At 36.4% G+C, this 23699-nt stretch overlaps 1 protein-coding gene across 4 annotated transcripts in view; it reads right to left on the bottom strand.

The window, feature by feature from the left end:
- Window positions 1–23699, bottom strand: part of ABCB7 (ATP binding cassette subfamily B member 7) — a 173167-nt gene that overhangs the window by 99195 nt on the left and 50273 nt on the right. For 2 of the 4 annotated variants that reach the window (XM_067024258.1, XM_059050390.2), the window contains exons 2-3: window positions 3700–3777; window positions 1607–1693 (exon numbers count right to left, since the gene is read on the bottom strand). In XM_067024258.1, the coding sequence (XP_066880359.1) occupies window positions 1607–1693; window positions 3700–3777 (165 nt within the window). The remainder of the gene's footprint in view (window positions 1–1606; window positions 1694–3699; window positions 3778–23699) is intronic. The other 2 variants (XM_067024259.1, XM_067024257.1) reach the window with 1 other exon arrangement.

The following is a 23699-nucleotide window of genomic DNA, read 5'->3' as shown; positions in this document are numbered from 1 at the left end:
AAATGAATGGACAACAGCAGAGTATAGGACTTAACAATCACACATTACAGTAACAGCAGTTAATATTTACTGCTTACTGTGTGACAGACACTATTCAAGAGCTTTGCATGGTGTGGGAGTTAACTCATTCAAATCCCCTTTGCTATGATTATCAGCCCCATTTTAAAGATGAAGAAACTGATACATATGGAAATTAAGTATCTTGCTCATGGTCATTCCAGTAGGAAATGATGGAGCCAAGATTCAAATCTAGGCAGTCTGGCCCCAGAGCTCAGGGTTTTAACTGCAACTCCATATTGCCTCTTTTCTGGTGTAGGCTTCATGCTCTATTATTCTATGATTCTTTTTAGCTAATGAGGCTAAAGTAACACAAAGATGGCAGGGAACAAACGATAAAGAAGAGACGAAATATAAAGATATATGATGATTTTTGCTTTGTTTTTATTTTACTGGAGAATAAAGAATCTATCTTGAAGTTTATATTGCTTGAGTCTAAGACTGCTTTTCCTGTATTAGTCAACATATTTTTGGTGTGTTTAGAGCATTACTTACAAACTATCCTTAAGAGGCCTTGGTGACAATCCTGAAAGCTGACAAATATCATGCTAACGATATGATATCATGCCATATCCATATATCCATAATATATGGATAAACAAATTTCAGTATTTGTATTAATTTTTTAAATTCTATTTTGTAATACTTTGTTTTTAAAGACAACCAGGACAAATGTTAATATGTAAAAACGGGATAGAAACATTAATGTGATGTGTTTTGAGTTCTGTGAAAGAAGCTACATGGGGGATTAAAGAAACAGGGAGAAAAGCACTGGAAAGGTTTTCTTACCAATCACCTCACACCAATAAAATAAAATTTATTTATCTCTCTACAATTTAGAGAGCACTTTTACATAAAATTTGTTCACTTGCCAATAAACCTGAAAATATCATTTCTACTTAGAGATACCATGCATATACTGGTTGGGTGAAGTTAGAGGAAGAAAATAAAGGCAAGCTTAGAGAAAGAGGGCCAGATGGAGAATTGTATAACAGTATTCCAATGACAGTTTCACTCACTTAGAAAAAGTGTACTGCAATTAAATCTTTTGATTTCACTGGCCCTACTGTTTAGCTTCTCTGTATAATGATAATGATAAAGAATATGGATAATTAAATAAATGGATCAGGTAAATGGAGGATTTACCATGAAGCTAGGGGACATTCTAGAATCTTTTTAAACCAAGAGTATAGAAGGGAAAACATTAACCTTAACACACATACACATTACTTGTAAGAGCTAAATGTAATTTATCTATATATAATGCTAGATTATATAACAAATAACCACAACCAATGCTATTTAAAATAAAGAGCTAAAATATTTAGGTTGGTAACTAACTTTTTTTCTTTTTTAGTCAATCACGATATTTTTTGTCTTAAGCTTGAGAAAATCTCATCTATATAACCATGGTCAATTCATATGGTTTTGTATTAGAAAACCTGCAGTTACATGAGTCAATCAAAATATTCTGTAATATAACAATCTTTAATATATCTATCTTCCAATCAGCTATAAGAATTTCCAGGTACTTGTTATTGTCTCTTACCCCTTCTTTCGGGTCTGTGTGGAGTCCTCCTCCTGCATGACCATGCCAACATGTCCTCTTTTCTATCAGTGGCCATACCTGAAGAACCTAGTTGAAGATGATACCAAGCCATCCATTAGCTATTAAAGAATTTCAGATCTTTAAAAATCTGATCTAATGAATGTCCCCCCCAACAAATTCAGAGGCATACCTTTGAACCTAGCATAGCTAAGTAAAACACCTTCATAATAAACTTACAGATACAGTTATACAAAGAATATTGAGATATAACAAATTACTTATACAGAAGTTACTTTCTCTAAATAGTTTTTGAAATTAATGTTTAAAAGATTTAACTTGTAATATACTTCTATTTGACTTATACCAGCTTTCTTACCATCATTTGTTAGTAAGGTACTGTGTAGCCCATAACTCTATCATTGGCAAGTATATAATACAGTTCATTAATTCTATCCCACTTGCTTTCCATGTATATAACATTTTTGCTTTATAATTTAATATAGTTGATCTTACATAACTGATTCTTTTTCTTATTATTCTGGCTTACAAATATATATATATTTAGAAACAAAGTACAATTTACTTCTTCACAGTCTATCTTATGGTAGAGTAATCTGCATACATGTTTTGTCTTTACTACTATATGGTAAATTCTTAAGGTTAGGGACAGTCTCTTTTATCCTTGTATCTCCCATGGCCCATACCACAGTGTCTGGTACATGGGCTTGTTGAATTAGCTTATAAAACAAAGCTATCTATAAATTTCCCAACTAGTCTTGAAAATATGCAAAAGTCTTGCCTATTATAATTTTTTAAAAGGCCCTAGATTACTGCTCAGGTTAGAAAAATATAAAAAGTAAATCATTTGAGAAAATATAATAGTTGAAAAGATAGTAAAGATTAGGCTTAAAATTTAGGCTTGCTAATTTTAAAGTGTTTCCTCAAAAAATTACTTAACTACATGGATATAATAATGCTTCTTCAGTAGCTGTAATAATCATTAATGAACAAGGGCATAGTTTTTTACAAACACAAACGTGTATCAATACTGAATCCTAAGAGTTATCATCTCTGGACCAAGCTATGAAAATAGGATTACAGGAAGCAAAAGTGCCTTCTTGTTCTCACCAGTTGAGACCGAAAAAGTAATTGCCATAAATGGGTTACTGATTTTTGGATCAACAATCTTAAAGCATGTTGAAAGGGAAAACGTCAAAAGGTAATATTTAGTGTGACAATGTCACTTTGTGACATTTTTCCCTCTAAAAGACTGAGCAATGTTACATCAAGGGGTCTAGTAAATAACACACTAGATAATGAGGTCTTCAACACAGCAAAAGATTAAAATATAAATATACAGTGGTGTTATAAACAATGAGAAGATGGAGCACCTTAACTTAAAACTTTAATTAAATAATGGAAAATCTAATTCATTTCTACAGCTTCTGCATAAATTAGAACAATGCTTTGTACCTTAATGGCAAATAATTGTTAATCAAAAAGAAAAAATAAAGGAAGTACTCAGGACTTAGACTGTCTTCTAATTTTCTAGTCTTTCTATCTTGGAGATTTATTTATCTCATTTTAAAGCACTGAGAATTTTTAAAGGCATCTTTCACTTATATTAGCAATGAAAAATAACCCTCATCAACATGTAACTCACATGACTTTACCCCACAGGCTCTAATAAGCTTACAGTCCCTTGATATTATGATATTTGAACATCTTCTAAGGTAAAGAAACTTTAATCACTTGAAAAATGTACAGCATTCTATATATCACATACAAATTACCAGGATAAATTTAAGCATCAACAAGCTGCCATTACATTTATAAAAGCTTTCTAAAAACATTACTCTAGTTGGCATTGATCTCAAGAGATTCAGACAGATTTCTTCAGGAGTAGAAAAATATCAAGATTTCTTTCTCCATTTCCAGTAGCAAAAACATATCTTCTTATTCATCTTCCCAGTACTTAGGGAAAAAAAGGGAAATTATTTGGAAAATATAAAATATGTAGTATAAATTGGAAAATGCTCCAAGGGCTTACACCTTTTTCCTAGCTATATATAGAAGTGTCTGCTTCATCTTACCCTTGTAGCATCTAATAACTGTCTTGAATTGCCTTTTCCTAGTCTCTGCCATGTGGTATGTCTTAATGACTCTGAGATCTGCAGAAGAGAAAAAAAAGAGGGAAGAAGTTTCAGAGTGGACAGTTAATGTTCATAGACTTCTTTTATTGTCCATAAACATACATAAAAGTAAAACTATAGCAAATATTAGAAAGATGGTTATGTTTCTAATACATACTTAAAAAGGTAAAAAATAAAATGTGTGGTCCAGATATAAAGTAAATTATATTACCCATTAAAAGTATCAAATTGTACTTTCTTTTTGCCCTTTTTCTCTCTAGGTTTCTCTTTGTTTCTGAAAGCCTCCGATGAAGTCTTTAACCCCATTTCTTTCTTAAATGGCTTCTATGCTCTTTTCAAACACTCCTCTCTTTACTGTATTTTATTATGTTCTACCTTGTGTGTGCTCCCTCTTTAGTCTTAATGTGAATGCTAAATTTAGACACTGGTCACAAGATCACTTTTGCCAAAGTTTGTAACCAGGTGATGGATTCTTGGGCCAACTTTTTGTCTTGATAATATTCCAGAAGTGGAGTTGAAAGAAAGCAGAATAAAAAATAGACATCTGTAGAATGGACACACATCCTTCTAAAATGCACCATCAATTTAGTGAAGAAAAATTTGCTTCTTAGGTCAAGAATCTCTCAAAAGGCAGGTAGTACTTAGGTTTTCCCTAAGCTATACATGAGTTGTACAAATGGATTAATGTCATTATATAAAAGTCCATGTTGTATACTGCAAAGGAGCAAAAATTAAATCAACCAAAAAACAACCTCCATACACACAAAAAAGCTAACCAAATTATTGAGAAAATTAACTCAGTTGTTTTCTAGAGTGTAATGAATGGTAGAGGTTTCTGTTTATGTATACTTGTAAATACATAAGGCATTCCCTCAATTATAAAAATTTAAAAATACTAATAGCTATCTGCACACTGTCTTGCCAAATCCAAGCTCCTACAACATGACATGTACCCTCAAACCTCTATAAGCCTTCTACTGTCAATGATACCTTTCTGGTGCTTAACTCAATTGTTTTTCTCACTGCCTTTCACCCTACTCAGACCTCATACAAGCTTTACTCCCTCATTTTCCTATTTTTCATAAGCCCCCAGTTCAAGTAACTATATTTCAAGCAAGATCTCGCATACGTCTGCACATGCATATGCAATTTAATCTTCTTTGCCTTTCAAAATTTACCCAGTTATTTCATAATGACTATCCACCTGCTTTATTCTCTCTCGAAACGTTGCCTATATATGGTCAATAGGTAAAAGATAAATGTTGGTGACACTTAAATTAACAGCAAAAACATACTTTCTAAAATGATATTGGTCAAAATAAAGATAATTTATCAAAAAATCTAAGCCCTTGAAAGTACCCATAAAACCCCTTCAAAATTTCTAGCTATCTCTTTATCCTTCTCTAATCAAATCATGTTTCCCTTATGCATCAGGATTCAAGGTAAATAATTTTTAACTGTTCACATTCAAACTGAACTTCTATTACTAAGATAGCATTGTAAAATTATGAACTATATCAGGCATATAAAAAGTTCAGAAAACAATATAATTTGAACACAATATGTATTCGCTACCCCACCTAAGAAATAACAGATAAAAAGAAAGCCCCTGACATGCTCCTCTACAATGCCATCTCCTTCCTGTTCCCCAGAGAAAATCAGCATTGATTATTTAAAACATCTTTCATTGCAAAAGCAAAAACAAAAACAACAGTCACATAATGTGTTAACTCCTTTTGAGGGCTAGTCCCACCACCAATTAAAATATTGTTTCTATGGAAAAAAATGTTCTGACTTCTAAACAACAGACTTACAAACACTTCTGAAACACAATATATTTGTAAGTTAGGGATTAACTCTACTTTTAAAACTCTGAAGGAAGGGGTTTATAGCAAAAACAACAACAACAACAAAACTTAAATGGAGGAGGGCAACAAGGGAAAACAAGATGATTAATTCTTTGAAACTTGATTTGAAAATTAGAGGGTTGGCCTAGATGCTCTCTAAGGTCCCTTTCAACTGTAAAATTCTGTGATTTTTATGGAATAAAATGAAAATGCTGCAGTTATTAATTGGATTTTTAAAATCTTAATTGAGAAGCTTGTGTTTATTTCTTCAATAAATCTAGCCTCTGAATTTATTTATAACATCATCCCTCTAAAGACACACACACAGAAATAAATCATATATTACTGAAAATAACACACATGACTACTGTTCAGATACCATACAATTGCAGTATTCTGAAAATGACAATCTGCCAGTCCATTTGAAGAGGCATGTAAGTTAAAACACTGGAGAGTCATGTTTATTTTACCTAAAAAAAGAAGAAATTCTGGAAGAACCTAAAAGTCATCTGTGGCATTCAAGCATAACAATGTATGCTCTCATCTAGAACAGAACTATCTGTCCACTAATTAATAAAAATATTAATCCTCAATAGACAATTGCATAGGCACAATATCTTGCTCTGTGTAGACATTCAATTATTATTTACAAAATTTTATCAGTACTAAAACCATCAATCTAGCAGACAGAACTACCTCCATGTAAATGAGACTAAGATTCAAGCATCGGAGGCTAATAAAATCAAAACCTATTCCATTACAATTGTACTTTTCCTTTAAGGTAAAAATTCAATTTTACTAAAAATAATCCTATTAAATAACTCTTTAGTGATTACTAAATATGACTGCATCCTTTTTTAGAATAGTTAGCTTTCATAATACAAGTTATTTTCAGTGTTTATGACACTTGAAGAATTACCTAATAATAAACAGAGATTAAAGAGCAATTTATAAATTGTCAACCCATCAGGGATTTTGGAGTCAATTATATATTCTGCATTCCTGAGGCTTCGGAAACAGAGCTAAGTTTACAATTATCCATCCATGATGCATGTAATGCTTAACAGTATCAAACAGTCATGCATGAATATTGTTATCATCTGATCATTATAAACCTAAAACATTTAAAATTAAGCTCTTGATACATTTTTAAAGAGAAACATAATTTAAAATTACATTTAACTTACTTTAAAAGTTTAAAAGTGTGAAATAAATGTTATTTAAACTTGGTTTTCTTCCCAACTTCTTAGAAACTAGCTGTGGGGGGAGGAGTATGGAGAAAAGGAGAGGAAGTAAGGGGGGAGGTGGGTGGGGGACCTGAGGGGTAAAGAGGGGGAGAGGGAGAGGAGAGAAAATGTTAGACTGACTTCTTAGATTTTGTAATTATATTTCTCAACTGTAAATTGAAGGATAAAAGGATTTCCTTCATTGTGTTAGATATTCAATAAATGTGTGTTGAATGAATGAATAAATGAATAAATAGCTTAAGGATCTTGGGCAGCTCGCATCACCTAAGTATTCATTCATTAAACCACAAAACCATCAGTTTGAACTACATTGCTACAAAATTTGATGACTCTAGAACAGAGATTGGCAATTTTTTTTCTCTAAAGGGCCAGAAAGCAAATATTTTAGAGTTTGCAGGCATATAACCTGTGTCACAACTACTCAACGCTGTCACTGTGGCACAAAAACAGCCACAGCTGTTTTTGTGCCACACAAATGAATGAGTGTGGCTGTGCTCAAATAAAACTTTATTTACAGACAGTGAAATTTGAATTTCATCTGTCACAAAAAATTATTCTTCTTTTGATTGTTTTCCCAACCATTAACAAATGTAAAAAAAATTCTTAGCACACAGGCCTCGCAAACATAGGTGGCATACTGAATTTGGCTCAATGGCCAGACTGCTGATTCCTGCTCTAGATGATTTCTAAAATTCCCTACAGCCACCTCCTGCTCTGGATGATTTCTAAAATCCCTGCAGCCTCTAAGGATTCTGAGAACGCCATAGCAAATCAAAAGAAAACACCGCCACAAAAAAATCACTACCACCACCATCAAAGAAAATCTACTCATGAACAAAAATTATCCACAGAATTCCCCTCCTCCTCAACCAGTTTTCCTTTTATCTACCAAATTTTTACATCTCTGAGGGCATAACACCAGCAGCAAGGTCTATTTAGCAGTTTGCGCAAAAACTCTTCATAGTTTTTATGTTTGTTTAGGCAACTTCTGTGAAGAAAGTTTATACCTTGTTCCCCATTCATATAAGGAACTCATTTATCATCACATTTTTGTCATCATGAAACCTGTGCTCTGCTTCATATGTTTCATCTAAGTGGTGTGAAATGCCATGCTGTTTGCTAATAAAGTAACAAAGAATTACAAGGCATTTGCCAAATTCAGGGCAATAAAAACTAATGACTGAATGTTAAAAAGTATTAAAAAGAAATAAAGAAAAACAACAAAAACCTTCAGAACCAATTCATTTTAAATCATGAAATTAAGGGATAAACACATAAAGAGAACCTTATCACACTAAGAGTAACTCACCAAGGGCATATTTTAGACACATTTAATAGTGAATTATTTCACTGGGCTCGTTTATTACAACTTTAGGAAATTGGTATGAATCTGTCAGTGCTTCTAAGATTCCTAGCCCTACTGTGTTTGTGCTCAGAATGGAGACATTACCATACATTTCACACTGCAGCTGGAATGCTGAGATAATGCGAAAGAAGTTGAGAAAGTGGAATTGGACCTATTTTTTTTGCTACTTTACAGTTTCAAGTTTCAGTCTTTATGTTTACTAATATGGACATGGAAGAAAACTCTCAAGCACATTTCTTAACTTTAAGTTACATAGCTGGACCATTTGAATCAGTAGCAGACCTGCAACTTTGTTTAGTTATACTTTTCTGTAAATGCTCTCATTTATGTTTGTTGCCTTTTACAGATGTTATCAGATTGCCACTGATGACCAAATTACCTGGAAAATTACCCTAAACTCATACAAGATAGGATTTTCATTTACTTGGGTCATTCTGCAAGGCTCACCTATGCAGATCATATCCAAAATACTTTAGCTTTCTTTATATGCACTCCAACAAAATCTAATAACAGGCAGTCCTTTGGTAGGAAATATGTGACATAATCTTTGCTTATTAACACAGGTACATACTAAAAGTACTGATATAAACATAAACTCAACTCCAGGGCTTACAAATGATACCTAATGAGTTCCTGCTGAGCACTAGATGGAAAAGGTATTTTGAAGAAGGTATTTGGTTTTGTGCATTTTAAATTCCTTTTGGCTTATCCATAGTCTCTTTCTAGCATGCTATAAGTTAATTTCTGCTGCAGAGGTAGGTAAACACACACATTTCAGGCTGATAGCAATGTGCCACTCCCCTCAACATGGGTAACTACTCTTTATCTCTTTGCTACCCCCTTTTGCTCCCTTCTTATGTGTTCGTAGATTTCTCTTTCTCTTCTGCCTTTTTTTTGTTAGTTTAGTACTGCTAATGGCACTCAAACCTCAGAAGGCTACTAACCTCTACTCCATTATCTCTTCATGGTCTTATTGAACAGAGACAAGATGTAGAACACAAATGTGTATTTCTGGTAACACAATTACTGTCCAAAACAATTGACTTAGTTTCTCAAATGAAAACAAAAGGAACCTTTACAAAAGATATTGCACCCCTTCAAAAATATATACACAAAAATATTTTAATTTTGCTGCCTCTCATTTATCTATTTGAGCTCTGAAAACGTGTCAAGAGTTTTTTCTAAAAATATCCACTCTTCTTTTCAATTTCACTTTGAAAATTCATAAGGTGACCATAATTCATACAATGACTAGAACAGTTGTTTTCAAATAATGCTGGGAAGAAACTTGACAGCTCTCTTAGAAGCATTTTATGAGCAGTATATTTTTCTAAATGCCTTCAAGAGAAGCACCTAGAGCCTTAAAGTCACTCTAAGAATGTTTGAAGAGTAAACAATCCTTGTTCTAAATTGCCACATCAACCTTCTTAAATTGGATACACTGTTGCAATATAAAAAGGTTTTTAACTTACATAGTGCACACAACAAAAAATTTAAATAAGTGCTCCTCACATTTTAGGAGTTTATAGTCTAAAGCTAACAGACACAGGCATAAATATCACAGCAAGGCAAATGCAATGGTAATATATATCTTGACGGCCTTCCTACCATCATCCACCCAAAAATACCATTCAATTTTAGTTCATCCCTGGAGATGCTTAACCCAGAACAGAACAGCAGATTCACTGAAGGCCAGCGTAGTTAGTATCAATATTTTATCCACTTTTCATACTTTAATTTGGATCTTAGTTTGCTTCGGTATTTTTGCATTATGATGCAACATGGATTAGAAGCAGCTATACTACAATCATTTTTAGTAAGAACCACAGCAGTTACCGTTCACTGAGCAATCATTATTTGGCTGGCCTTCTGCCCAACACTACATTATCTTATTTCATTCTCACTACAATCCTACAAGGTATCTACTATTATTATTATTCCCATTTTACAAACTAGATACTGAGGCTCAGAGAGGCTGCCTTGCTCAAGTTCATACAGCTAGTAATGGTGGAATGGACATGGACATTTCTAACATTATCAATACTAACAATACAAACAATGTCACTGGACCTAGTGATTTTACTCTTCCTGAATGATAACCTTGAAATGCCTAGGCTAATTTTTCTGTTATTAACAAGGATGATGTGGTGGTGTTTGGTTTTTTTTTGGTAAAAGTATCAATGCAATTGTGATGTTAAATACAAAGAGTGACATCACCAAAAGCAGCAGAGTATGAAACTTCAAAAAAGTGTGCCTCCACTAAAACAATGATTAAGCTGTCAAAAACTGACAAAAACCAATTTTTAGAACTCTGGAATCTAATAAAAAAACATATAACAACCAGGGAGTACACAAAGACAAAAGAAATTGCTAAATTTCAGCAGAGAGCATTACGACATTTGTGCATACTCACCTATCATATCCCATTCCCCAGATCAGAGGTAGCTATGGGGATGGATGGTATCTCTCATTTCTGGTATAGCTGGCTGTTACCAGAGAGAGAAATGTAAGCCTTGCTCTCAAAGAATTGTGATTGTGTCTTCTGACTTGTCTGGCAGCTTCCTGAACACCTGGCTCAGGGGCTTACCTTGTTTTGCACCTTTCAGAACTCTCTTCTGGCTGGAGCTGTGTTCGGTGTTGTTTGTTGGAACTATATAAACTACATAAAGTATACAAAGTACATACACTACCTGCACATGCCTGGAGCAACAGATAATGGGTCAAGCAGCAGACAGAATAAAAGTCTAACAGTATGGAGGTTCCTTAAAAAACAAGAAAAGGAACTACCATATGACCCAGGAATCCCACTACTGGGCATATACTGTGAGAAAACCATAATTCAAAAAGAGTCATGTACCACAATGCTCATTGCAGCACTATTTATAATAACGAGGATATGGAAGCAACCAAAATGTGCATCGACAGATGAATGGGTGAAGAAGATGTGGCACATATATACAATGGAATATTACTCAGCCATAAAAAGACATGAAATTGAGTGATTTGCAGTGAGGTGGATGGACACAGAGACTGTCATACACAGTGAAGTAAGTCAGAAAGAGAAAAACAAATACTAACACATATGTGTGTATGCTAACACACATATATAGAATCCAAAAAAATAAGGTTCGGAAGAACCTAGGGACAGGACAGGAATAAAGACCCGGGCTAGAGAATGGACTTGAGGACACGGGGAGGGGGAAGAGTAAGCTGGGACGAAGTGAGACAGTGGCATGGACATATATACACTACCAAATGTAAAACAGAGAGCTAGTGGGAAACAGCTGTGTGGCACAGAGAGATCAGCTTGGTGCTTTATGTCCACCTAGAGAGGTGGGATAGGGAGGGTGGGAGGGAGATGCAAGAGGGAGGAGAAATGGGGTTAAATGTATATGCATAGCTGATTTACTTTGTTATACAGCAGAAACTAACACACCATTGTAAAGCAATTATACTCCTATAAAGATGTTAAAAAAAAGAATAAAAGTCTAAGAAGGAAGAGTCTGGGGCAGGAGGTACAAGGTAGAATAAGGATTTTTAAAAGAGTAGCAATATTATATTTTTAAAGTAACAAAAGATAAACAAACACAAAAGTATATTAACATCTATTTAATATGATGCTAAGAAAAAAGTAAAATGTTGAGAAAAAAATTTACAAAAATAAGATATTAAATACACCAAGATTAAAGATGAAAGATCTCATATTACAGGAGTACACAGAGTGCCAAAAGGAAAAATAAAAAAACTATCATTTGGCATATTCACTGTCAAACTTAGGAATATCAAACTAAAAGGACATATTCTAAAAGAATCCAAAACAACCAAATAACATAAAGCAAAAAGAATCAGGGAGGAGCTTCAAGTTGGCGTTAGAGTAAGATGCAGAAATCACCTTCCTCCCCACAAATACATCAGAAATACATCTACATGTGCAACAACTCCTACAGAACACCTACTGAATGCTGGCAGAAGACCTCAGACTTCCCAAAAGGCAAGAAATTCCCCACGTACCTGGGTAGGGCAAAAGAAAAAAGAAAACACACAGACAAAAGAACAGGGATGGGACCTGCACCAGTGGGAGTAAGCTGTGAAGGAGGAAAGGTTTCCACACACTAGGAAGCCCCTACGCAGGTGGAGACTGTGGGTGGCGGAGTGGGGGAAGCTTCGGAGCCATGGAGGAGAGTGAAGCAACAGGGATACAGAGGGCAAAGGAGAGAGATTCCAGCAGAGGATCAGTGCCGACCAGCACTCACCAGCCCAAAAGGATTGTTTGCTCACCCACCGCGGTGGTGGGGGCTGGGAGCTGAGGCTCAGGCTTTGGTCGGATCCCAGGGAGAGGACTGGGGTTGGCTGTGTGAACACAGCCTGAAGGAGGCTAGTGCACCACGGCTAGCCAGGAGGGAGTCCGGGAAAAAGTCTGGAGCTGCCGAAGAAGCAAGAGACTTTTTCTTGCCTCTTTGTTTCCTGATGCATGAGGAGAGGGGATTCAGAGCGCTGATTAAAGGAGTTCAGGAAACAGGTGGGAGCCACGGCTAGCAGCGCGGACCCCAGAGACAGGCATGAGATGCTAAGGCTGCTGCTGCAGCAACCAACAAGCCACTGTGCAAGCACAGGTCACTATCAACACCTCCCCTCTCGGGAGCCTGTGCAGCCCGCCACTGCCAGGGTCCGGGGATCCATGGACAACTTCCCCAGGAGAATGAAGGGCATGACTCAGGCTGGTGCAACGTCATGCCGGCCTCTGCTGCCACAGGCTCACCCCACATCCGTACCTCTCCCTCTTTCCAGCCTGAGTGAGCCAGAGGCCTGGAGTCAGCTGTTCCTTTAACCCCATCCTGTCTGAGGGAAGAACAGAGGCCCTCAGGCGACCTACATGCAGAGGCGGGTCCAAATCCAAAGATAAACCCCTGGGAGCAGTGTGAACATAGAAGACAAAGGGAAATTTCCCCAGCAGCATCAGGAGCAGTGGATTAAATCTCCACAATCAACTTGATGTACCCTGCATCTGTTGAACACTGGAACAGACAAAAAATCATCCCAAATTAAGGAGCTGGACTTTGGGAGCAATGATATATATATATATATTTTTTTACCTTTTTCTCTTTTCATCAGTGTGTATGTGTATGCTTCTGTGTCTGATTTTGTCTGCATAGCTTTGCTTTTACCATTTGTACTAGGGTTCGTTCTGTCCTTTAAGTTAAAAAAAATTTTTCTGGATAATTATTTTTTATTTTAATATTTATTTTATTTCACTGTATTTTATTTTATTTCATTTTATTTTCTTCTTTCTTTCTATCTTTTTCTCCTCCCTTTTATTCTGAGCTGTGAGGACAGGTTCTTGGTGCTCCAGGAAGGCATCAAGGCTCTGCCTCTGAGGTGGGAGAGCCAAGATCAGGACACTGATAAGCAAGAGACCGCCCACTTCCACAGAATATCAAAAAGAATATCTCCCAGAGATCTCCATCTCAATGCCAAGACCCAGCTCCACTCAACGACCAGCAAGCTACAGTGCTGGACACCCTATGCCAAACAACTATTAAGACAGGAACACAACACCACCCATTAGCACAGAGGCTGCCTAAAATCATAATAAGGCCACAGACAACCCAAAACACACCACCAGATGTGGACGTGCCCACCAGAAAGACAACATCCAGCCCCATCCAAAATAACACAGGAATTAGTCCTCTCCACCAGGAAGCCTACACAATTCACTGAACCAACCTTAGCTACTGGGGACAAATACCAAAAACAAAAGGAACTAAGAACCTGCAGCCTACAAAAACGAGACCCCCAAACACAGTAAGATAAGCAAAATGGGAAGACAAGAAAACACACAGCAGATGAAGGAGCAAGGCAAAAACCCACCAAACCGAACAAATAAAGAGGAAATAGGCAGGCTACCTGAAAAACAATTCAGAATAATGATAGTAGAGATGATCCAAAATCTTGGAAAAAGAATGGAGAAAATACAAAAAACGTTTAACAAAAACCTAGAAGAACTAAAAAGCAAACAAACAATGATGAGCAACAAAATAAATGAAATTTAAAATTCTCTAGAAGGGATCAATAGCAGAATAACTGAGGCAGAAGGACGGATAAGTGACCTGGAAGAAAAAATCTGGAAATAACTACTGCAGAGCAGAATAAAGAAAAAAGAATGCAAAGAATTGAGGACAGTCTGAGAGACCTCAGAAACAACACTAAAACCACCAACATTCGAATTATAGGGGTGCCAGAAGAAGAAGAGAAAAAGAAAGAGACTGAGAAATATATGAAGAGATTATAGTTGAAACTTCCCTAATATGGGAAAACAAATTGTTAATCAAGTCTAGGAAGCCCAAGAGTCCCATACAAGATAAATCAATCCAAGGAGAAACACGCCAAGACACATATTAATCAAATTGTCAAAAATTAAATACAAAGAAAACATATTAAAAGCAGCAAGGAAAAAACAACAAATAACACACAAGGGAATCCCCATAAGGTTAACAGCTGATCTTTCAGCAGACACTCTGAAAGCCAGAAGGGAGTGGCAGGACATATTTAAAGGGATGAAGGAGAAAAGTCTACAACCAAGATTACTCTACCCAGCAAGGAACTCATTCAGATTTCACAGAGAAATTAAACCCTTTACAGACAAGCAAAAGCTAAGAGAATTCAGCACCACCAAACCAGGTTTACACAAAAGTGAAAGGAACTTCTCTAGGGAGGAAACACAAGAGAAGGAAAAGACCTACAATAACAAACCCGAAACAATTAAGAAAATGGTAATAGGAACATACATAGTGATAATTACCTTAAATGTAAATGGATTAAATGCTCCAACCAAAACACATAGACTGGCTGAATGGATACAAAAATAAGACCCGTATATATGCTGTCTAAAAGAGATCCACTTCAGACCTAGGGACACATACAGACTGAAAGTGAGGGGATGGAAAAAGACATCCCATGCAAATGGAAATCAGAAGAAAGCTGGAGTACCAATTCTCATATCACACAATATAGACTTTAAAACAAATACTATTACAAGAGACAAAGAAGGACACTACATAATGATCAAGGGATCAATCCAAGAAGAAGATATAACAACTGTAAATATTTATGCACCCAACATAGGAGCACCTCAATATATAAGGCAAATACTAACAGCCATAAAAGGGGAAATCGACAGTAACACAATCATAGTAGGGGACTTTAACACCCCACTTTCACCAATGGACAGATCATCCAAAATGAAAATAAATAAGGAAACACAAGCTTTAAATGATACATTAAACAACAAGGACTTAATTGATATTTATAGGACATTACATCCAAACACAACAGAATACACTTTCTTCTCAAGTGCTCATGGAACATTCTACAGGATAGATCATATCGTGGATCACAAATCAAACCTTGGTAAATTTAAGAAAACTGAAATTGCATCAAGTATCTTTTCTGACCACAACACTATGAGACTAGATATCAATTACAGGGAAAACTCTGTAGGAAATACAAACACAGGGAGACTAAACAACACACTACTTAATAACCAAAAGATCACTGAAGAAATCAAAGAGGAACTCAAAAAGAACCTAGAAACAAATGACAATGAAAACACAATGAAGCAAAACCTATGGGATGCAGCAAAAGCAGTTCTAAGAGGAAAGTTTATAGCAAAACAATCCTACCTTAAGAAACAAGAAACATCTGAAATAAACAATGTAACTTTACACCTAAAGCAATTAGAGAAAGAAGAACAAAAATATCCCAAAGTTAGCAGAAGGAAATAAATCATAAAAATCAGATGAGAAATAAATGAAAAACAAATGAAGGAAACAGTACCAAAGATCAATAAAACTAAAAGCTGGTTCTCTGAGAAGTTAAACAAAACTGATAAACCATTAGCCAGACTCATCATGAAAAAAAGGGAGAAGACTCAAACCAACAGAATTAGAAATGAAAAAGAAGAAGTAACAACTGACACCGCAGAAATACAAAGGATCATGAGCGAATACTACAAGCAACTATATGTCAATAAATTGGACAACCTGGAAGACATGGACAAATTCTTAGAAATGTACAACCTGCTGAGACTGAACCAGGAAGAAAAGGAAAATATAAACAGACCAATCACAAGCACTAAAATTGAAACTGTAATTGAAAATCTTCCAATATTTTGCTACATGACTCTTTTTGAATTATGGTTTCCACAGGGTATATGCCCAGTAGTGGGATTGCTGGGTTGTATGGTAGTCCTATTTGTAGTTTTTTAAGGAACCTCCATACTGTTCCCCATAGTGGCTGTATCAATTTCAATTCTCACCAGCAATGTAAGAGTGTTCCCTTTTCTCCACAACCTCTCCAGCATTTATTGTTTCTAGATTTTTTGATGATGGAATTCCAGCTCTATTTACAATACCCAGGACATGGAAGCAACCTAACTGTCCATCAACAGATGAATGGATAAAGAAGATGTGGCACATATATACAATGGAATATTACTCAGACATAAAAATAAATGAAACTAAGTTACTTGTACTGAGGTGCAGGGACCTGGAGTCTGTTATACAGAGTGAAGTAAGTCAGAGGGAGATAAACAAATACCATACGCTTACACATATATATGAAATATAACAAAAAAATGTCATGAAGAGACCAGGGGTAGGATGGGAATAAAACACAGACCTACTAGAGCATAGACTTGAGGATATGGGGAGGGGGAAGGGTAAGCTGTGACAAAGTGAGAGAGTGGCATGGACATATATACACTACCAAACGTAGGGTGGATAGCTAGTGGGAAGCAGCCACATGGCGCAGGGAGATCAGCTAGGTGGTTTGTGACCACTTAGAGGGGTGGGATAGGGAGGGTGGTAGTGAGGGAGACACAAGAGGGAAGAGATATGGGAACATATGTATAAGTATAACTGATTCACTTTGTTGTAAAGCAGAAACTAACACACCATTGTAAAGCAATTATACTAGAATAAAGATGTTAAAAAAAAAACCTTCCAACAAAAAACAGCCCAGGACCAGATGTCTTCACAGGCAAATGCAATCAAACATTTAGAGAACAGCTAACACCTATCCTTCTCTTCCAAAATATAGCAGAGGGAGGATGACACACAAACTCATTCCATGAAGGCACAGGCACTCTGATACCAAAACCAGACAAAGATGTCACAAATAAAGAAAACTACAGGCCAATATCATTGATGAACACAGATGCAAAAATCCTCAACGAAATATTAGCAAACAGAATCCAACAACAGCACATTAAAAGGATCATACACAATAGTCAAGTGCGGTTTATCCCAGGAATGCAAGGATTCTTCAATATATGCAAATCAATCAACATGATACACCATATGAACAAACTGAAGGAGAAAAAAACATATGATCATCTCAATAGATGCAGAGAAAGCTTTCAACAAAATTCAACACCCATTTATGATAAAAACCCTCCAGAAAGTAGGCATAGAGGGAACTTTCCTCAACATACTAAAGGCCATATATGACAAACCCACAGCCAACATCGTCCTTAATGGTGAAAAACAGAAACCATTTCCACTAAGACGAGGAACAAGACAATGTTGCCCACTCTCACCAGTATTATTCAACATAATTTTGGAAGTTCTAGCCACAGCAATCAGAGAAGAAAAAGAAATAAAAGGAATCCAAATTGGAAAGGAAGAAGTAAAGATGTCACTCTTGGCAGATGACATGATACTATACATAGAGAATCCTAAAGATTCTACCAGAAAACAACTAGGGCTAATCAATGAATTTGGTAAAGCAGCAGGATACAAAATTAATGCACAGAAATCTCTTCCATTCCTATACACTAATAATGAAAAATCTGAAAGTGAAATTAAGAAAACACTCCCATTTACTACTGCAACAAAAACAATTAAATATCTAGGGATAAACCTACCTAAGGAGACAAAAGACCTGTATGCGAAAAATTATAAGACACTGATGAAAGAAATTAAAGATGATACAAATAGATGGAGAGATATACCATAGCATGTTCTTGGACTGGAATAATCAGCACTGTGAAAATGACTATACTACCCAAAGCAATATACAGATTCAATGCAATCCCTATCAAACTGCCAGTGGCATTTTTCACAGAACTAGAACAAAAAATTTCACAATTTGTATGGAGACACAAAAGACCCCGAATAGCCAAAGAAATCTTGAGAAAGAAAATCGGAGCTGGAGGAATCAGGCTCCCTGATTTCAGACTATACTAGAAAGCTACAGTAATCAAGACAGTATGGTACTGGCAGAGAAAGAGAAATATAGATCAATGGAACAGGATAGAAAGCTCAGAGATAAACCCGCACACATATGGTCACCTTATCTTTGATAAAGGAGGCAAGAATATATAGTGGAGAAAAGACAGCCTCTTCAATAAGTGGTGCTGGGACAACTGGACAGCTACATGTAAAACAATGAAATTAGAACACTCCCTAACATCATACACAAAAATAAACTTAAAATGGATTAAAGACCTAAATGTAAGGCCAGGCACAATCAAACGCTTAGAAGAAAACACAGGCAGAACACTGTATGACATAAATCACAGCAAGATCCCTTTTAACCCACCTCCTAGAAAAATGGAAATAAAAACAAAAATAAACAAATGGGACCTAAGGAAACTTAAAAGCTTTTGCACAGCAAAGGAAACCATAAACAAGACAAAAAGACAACCCTCAGAATGGCAAAAATAGTTGCAAATGAAGCAACTGACAAAGGATTAATCTCCAAAATTTACAAGCAGCTCATGCAGCTCAATAAGAAAAACACAAACAACCCAATCCAAAAATGGGCAGAAGACCTAAATAGACATTTCTCCAAAGAAGACATACAGATTGCCAACAGACACATGAAAGATTGCTCTACATCATTAATCATTATAGAAATGCCAATCTAAACTACAATGAGATATCATCTCACACCAGTCACAATGGCCATCATCAAAAAATCTACAGAAAATAAATGCTGGAGAGGGTGTGAAGAAAAGGGAACCCTCATGCACTCTTTGTGGGAGTGTAAATTGATACAGCCACTGTGAAGAACAGTATGGACGTTCCTTAAAATACTAAAAACAGAACTACCATACCACCCAGCAATCCCACTACTGGGCATATACCCTGAGAAAATCATAATTCAAAAAGAGTCATGTACCAAAATATTCACTGCAGCACTATTTACCACAGCCAGGACATGGAAGCAACCAAAATGTCCATCGACAGATGAATGGATAAAGAAGATGTGGCACATATATACAATGGAATATTACTCAGTCATAGACAGGAACAAAACTGAGTTACTTGTAGTGAGGTGGATGGACCTAGAGACTGTCCTAGAGAGTGAAGTAAGTCAGAAAAAGAAAAACAAATACTGTATGCTGACATATATATATGGAGTCTAAAAAAAATGGTCATGAAGAACCTGTGGCAAGACAGAATAAAGATGCAGACCTAGTGGAGAATGGATTTGAGGACATGGGGAGGGGGAAGGGTAAGCTGGGACAAAGTGAGAGAGTGGCATGGACATATGTACACTACCAAACGTAAAATAGATAGCTAGTGGGAAGCAGCCGCACAGCATGGGGAGATCAGCTCAGTGCTTTCTGACCACCTAGAGGGGTGAGATAGGGAGGGTGGGAGGGAGGGAAATGCAAGAGGGAAGAGATATGGGGACATATGTATATGTATAACGCATTCACTTTGTTATAAAGCAGAAACTAACACACCATTGTAAAGCAATTATACTCCAATAAAGATGTTAAAAAAAACCAAAAAGGCATCAGAGCTTTCAACAAGTTAGACTGGATGCAAAAGGACAATGGAGTAAGATTACAGAACACTGAAGGAATAGAATGTTGAACCTAAAGTTTTACATACAACTAAATTTTCTTTCCAATATGATGGCATCATGGGCACAGATTCATATCAGTTTGTTCAGTCTGTAAGAATCATCAAGCTGTATACTTATGAAATTTTCATTTTCTGTACACATGTTTTACTTAAATAAAGAGTTAAAGAAGTCATAGGATGTCAGAAAAGGAAATCCCAGCACTCGTTCTTCCACAGAAAAACTAATTTAATAACAATATATGGGCCAAAACACGTTTATGAGAATTCCACATTAGAGTTAAGAAGCTGCGCAGAGAAAGCTTTTGACAAAATTCAACACCCATTTATGATAAAAACCCTGCAGAAAGTAGGCATAGAGGGAACTTTCCTCAATATAATAAAGGCCATATATGACAAACCCACAGCCAGCATTGTTCTCAATGGTGAAAAACTGAAACCATTTCCACTAAGATCAGGAACAAGACAAGGTTGCCCACTCTCACCACTCTTATTCAACCTAGTTTTGGAAGTTCTAGCCACAGCAATTAGAGAAAATAAAGAAATAAAAGGAATCCAAATAGGAAAAGAAGAAGTAAAGCTGTCACTGTTTGCAGATGACATGATACTATACATAGAGAATACTAAGGATGCTACCAGAAAACTACTAGAACTAATCAATGAATTTGGTAAAGTAGCAGGATACAAAGTTAATGCACAGAAATCTCTGGCATTCTTATACACTAATGATGAAAAATCTGAGAATGAAATTAAGAAAACACTCCCATTTACCATTGCAACAAAAAGAATAAAATATCTAGGAATAAACCTACCTAAGGAGACAAAAGACTTGTATGTAGAAAACTATAAGACACTGATGAAAGAAATTAAAGATGATACAAATAGGTGGAGAAATATACCATGTTCTTGGATTGGAAGAATCAACATAGTGAAAATGACTGTATTACCCAAAGCAATATACAGATTCAATGCAATCCCTATCAAATTGCCACTGGCATTTTTTACAGAACTAGAAAAAAGAATTTCACAATTTGTATGGAAACACAAAAGACCCCGAATAGCCAAAGCAATCTTGAGAACGAAAAATGGAGCTGGAGGAATCAGGCTCCCTGACTTCAGACTATACTACAAGGCCACAGTAATCAAGACAGTATGGTACTGGCACAAAAACAGAAATATAGATCAATGGAACAGGATAGAAAGCCCAGAGATAAACCCACACACATATGGTCACCTTATCTTTGATAAAGGAGGCAAGAATATACATTGGAGAAATGACAGCCTCTTCAATGAGTGGTGCTGGGAAAACTGGACAGCTACCTGTAGAAGTATGAAATTAGAACACTCCCTAACACCATACACAAAAATAAACTCAAAATGGGTTAAAGACCTAAATGTAAGGCCAGACACTATCAAACGCTTCGAGGAAAACATAGGCAGAACACTCTATGACATCAATCACAGCAAGATCCTTTTTGACCCATCTCCTAGAGAAATGGAAATAAAAACAAAAATAAACAAATGGGATCTAATGAAACTTAAAAGCTTTTGCACAGCAAAGGATACCATAAACAAGACCAAAAGACATCCCTCAGAATGGGAGAAAATATTTGCAAATGAAGCAACTGACAAAGGATTAATATCCAAAATTTATAAGCAATTCAGGCAGCTCAATAACAAAAAAACAAACAGCCCAATCCAAAAATGGGCAGAAGAACTAAATAGACATTTCTCCAAAGAAGATATACAGATAGCCAACAAACACATGAAAGAATGCTCAACATCATTAATCATTAGAGAAATGCAAATCAAAACTACAATGAGATATCATCTCACACCAGCCAGATTGGCCATCATCAAAAACTCTAGAAACAATAAATGCTGGAGAGGGTGTGGAGAAAAGGGAACACTCTTGCACTGCTGGTGGGAATGTAAAATGATACAGCCACTATGGAGAACAGTATGGAGGTTCCTTAAAAAACTACAAATAGAACTACCATATGACCCAGCAATCCCACTACTGGGCATATACCCTGAGAAAACCATAATTCAAAAACAGTCATGTACCAAAATGTTTATTGCAGCTCTATTTACGATAGCCAGGACATGGAAGCAACCTAAGTGTCCATCAACAGATGAATGGATAAGGAAGATGTGGCACATATATACAATGGAATATTACTCAGCCATAAAAAGAAATGAAACTGAGTTATTTGTAATGAGGTGGATAGACCTGGAATCTGTCATACAGAGTGAAGTAAGTCAGAAGGACAAAAACAAATACCGTATGCTAACACATATATATGGAATCTAAAAAAAAAAAAAAATGTCATGAAGAGATTAGTGGTAGGATGGGAATAAATCACAGACCTACTAGAGCATGGACTTGAGGATATGGGGAGGGGGAAGGGTAAGCTGTGACGATGTGAGAGAGTGGCAGGGACATATACACACTACCAAATGTAAATTAGATAGCTAGTGGGAAGCTACAACATAGCACAGGGAGTTCACCTCTGTACTTAGTGACCACCTAGAGGGGTGGGATAAGGGAGGGTGGGAGGGAGGGTGACAAAAGAGGGAAGAGTTATGGGAACATATGTATATGTATAACTGATTCACTTTGTTGTAAAAGAGAAACTAACACACTATTGTAAAACAGTTATACTCAAATAAAGATGTTAAAAAAAAAAAAAAAAAGAATTAAGAAGCTGCAGTACCCCAGACAAGGACAAAGTCGAGAACAGCTGCAATGAAACAAGATGACCAAATTCACTTTGTCTACATGAGCCCCTTCCCCAACCCAGCAGAGCTCAGTGTTAAGACAGATTACCCAGGCACACAACTTCTCCCTCGGGGGAAAAGAGGGAGTGGAATATTAGTCCCACATCCCAGAATTACAGAGTCCTGCCTAAGTTATTGGATTCTCTCTCAGCTTACTTGGAATGCTGATGGACCATAACAGTTTGGATGCCTGGGGACACCTATGAACAAAGGAGAGTGGCTAGAATGTCACTACAGTTGGCATGGCTTTGTGTGATTGGAAGCAGGCACACAACTTGAGGTTTCCCTCCTGACACTGAGGGAGAGGAGTGGAAGGAACATGTGTTCAATACCCCAGCTGTTCAGAGTGCTGCCCAATGGACTAGTTTCTGTCTCTTCACTTGAAGCTCTGACAGAACCAGCATAGTCTGGATACCTGAGGACTGATGAGAATAATGGTAGGTGGCAAGCAGTCTACTGAGGGTGGCACACTCAGCGTGATTAGAAGGTGCACAACTCGAGGCTTCTACCTTTGAAGGGAGAAAAAGGAATGGAGCATGCATCCAATATTCTGATCTTTCAAGGGGCTGTACAAGAGACTGGTTTCTGTCTTGCCTCACTGAGAGTGCTGATTAGACCTGGTATATTATAAATACCTGGGACAGCTGAAAACAATAAACTAGCTTGATGATGTGCTACTGTTTTGGAGAACCAGCACTACAGCAGACAGCCACCAGAGAATGCAAGAGATTATGGGGTTCTGAAAAAAAGAAACCAACAAATCCCTCTAATTAGAAATCTACAAACACTAGTCCAGATAAGATACATCCACAGGCCCCCAGAATTT

The sequence above is a fragment of the Kogia breviceps genome, chromosome X, assembly GCF_026419965.1.
Source record: "Kogia breviceps isolate mKogBre1 chromosome X, mKogBre1 haplotype 1, whole genome shotgun sequence".
Lineage (NCBI taxonomy): Eukaryota > Metazoa > Chordata > Mammalia > Artiodactyla > Physeteridae > Kogia > Kogia breviceps.
Note: the sequence above shows the minus strand (reverse complement) of the source record. Positions and strands in the feature narration are given on the sequence as shown.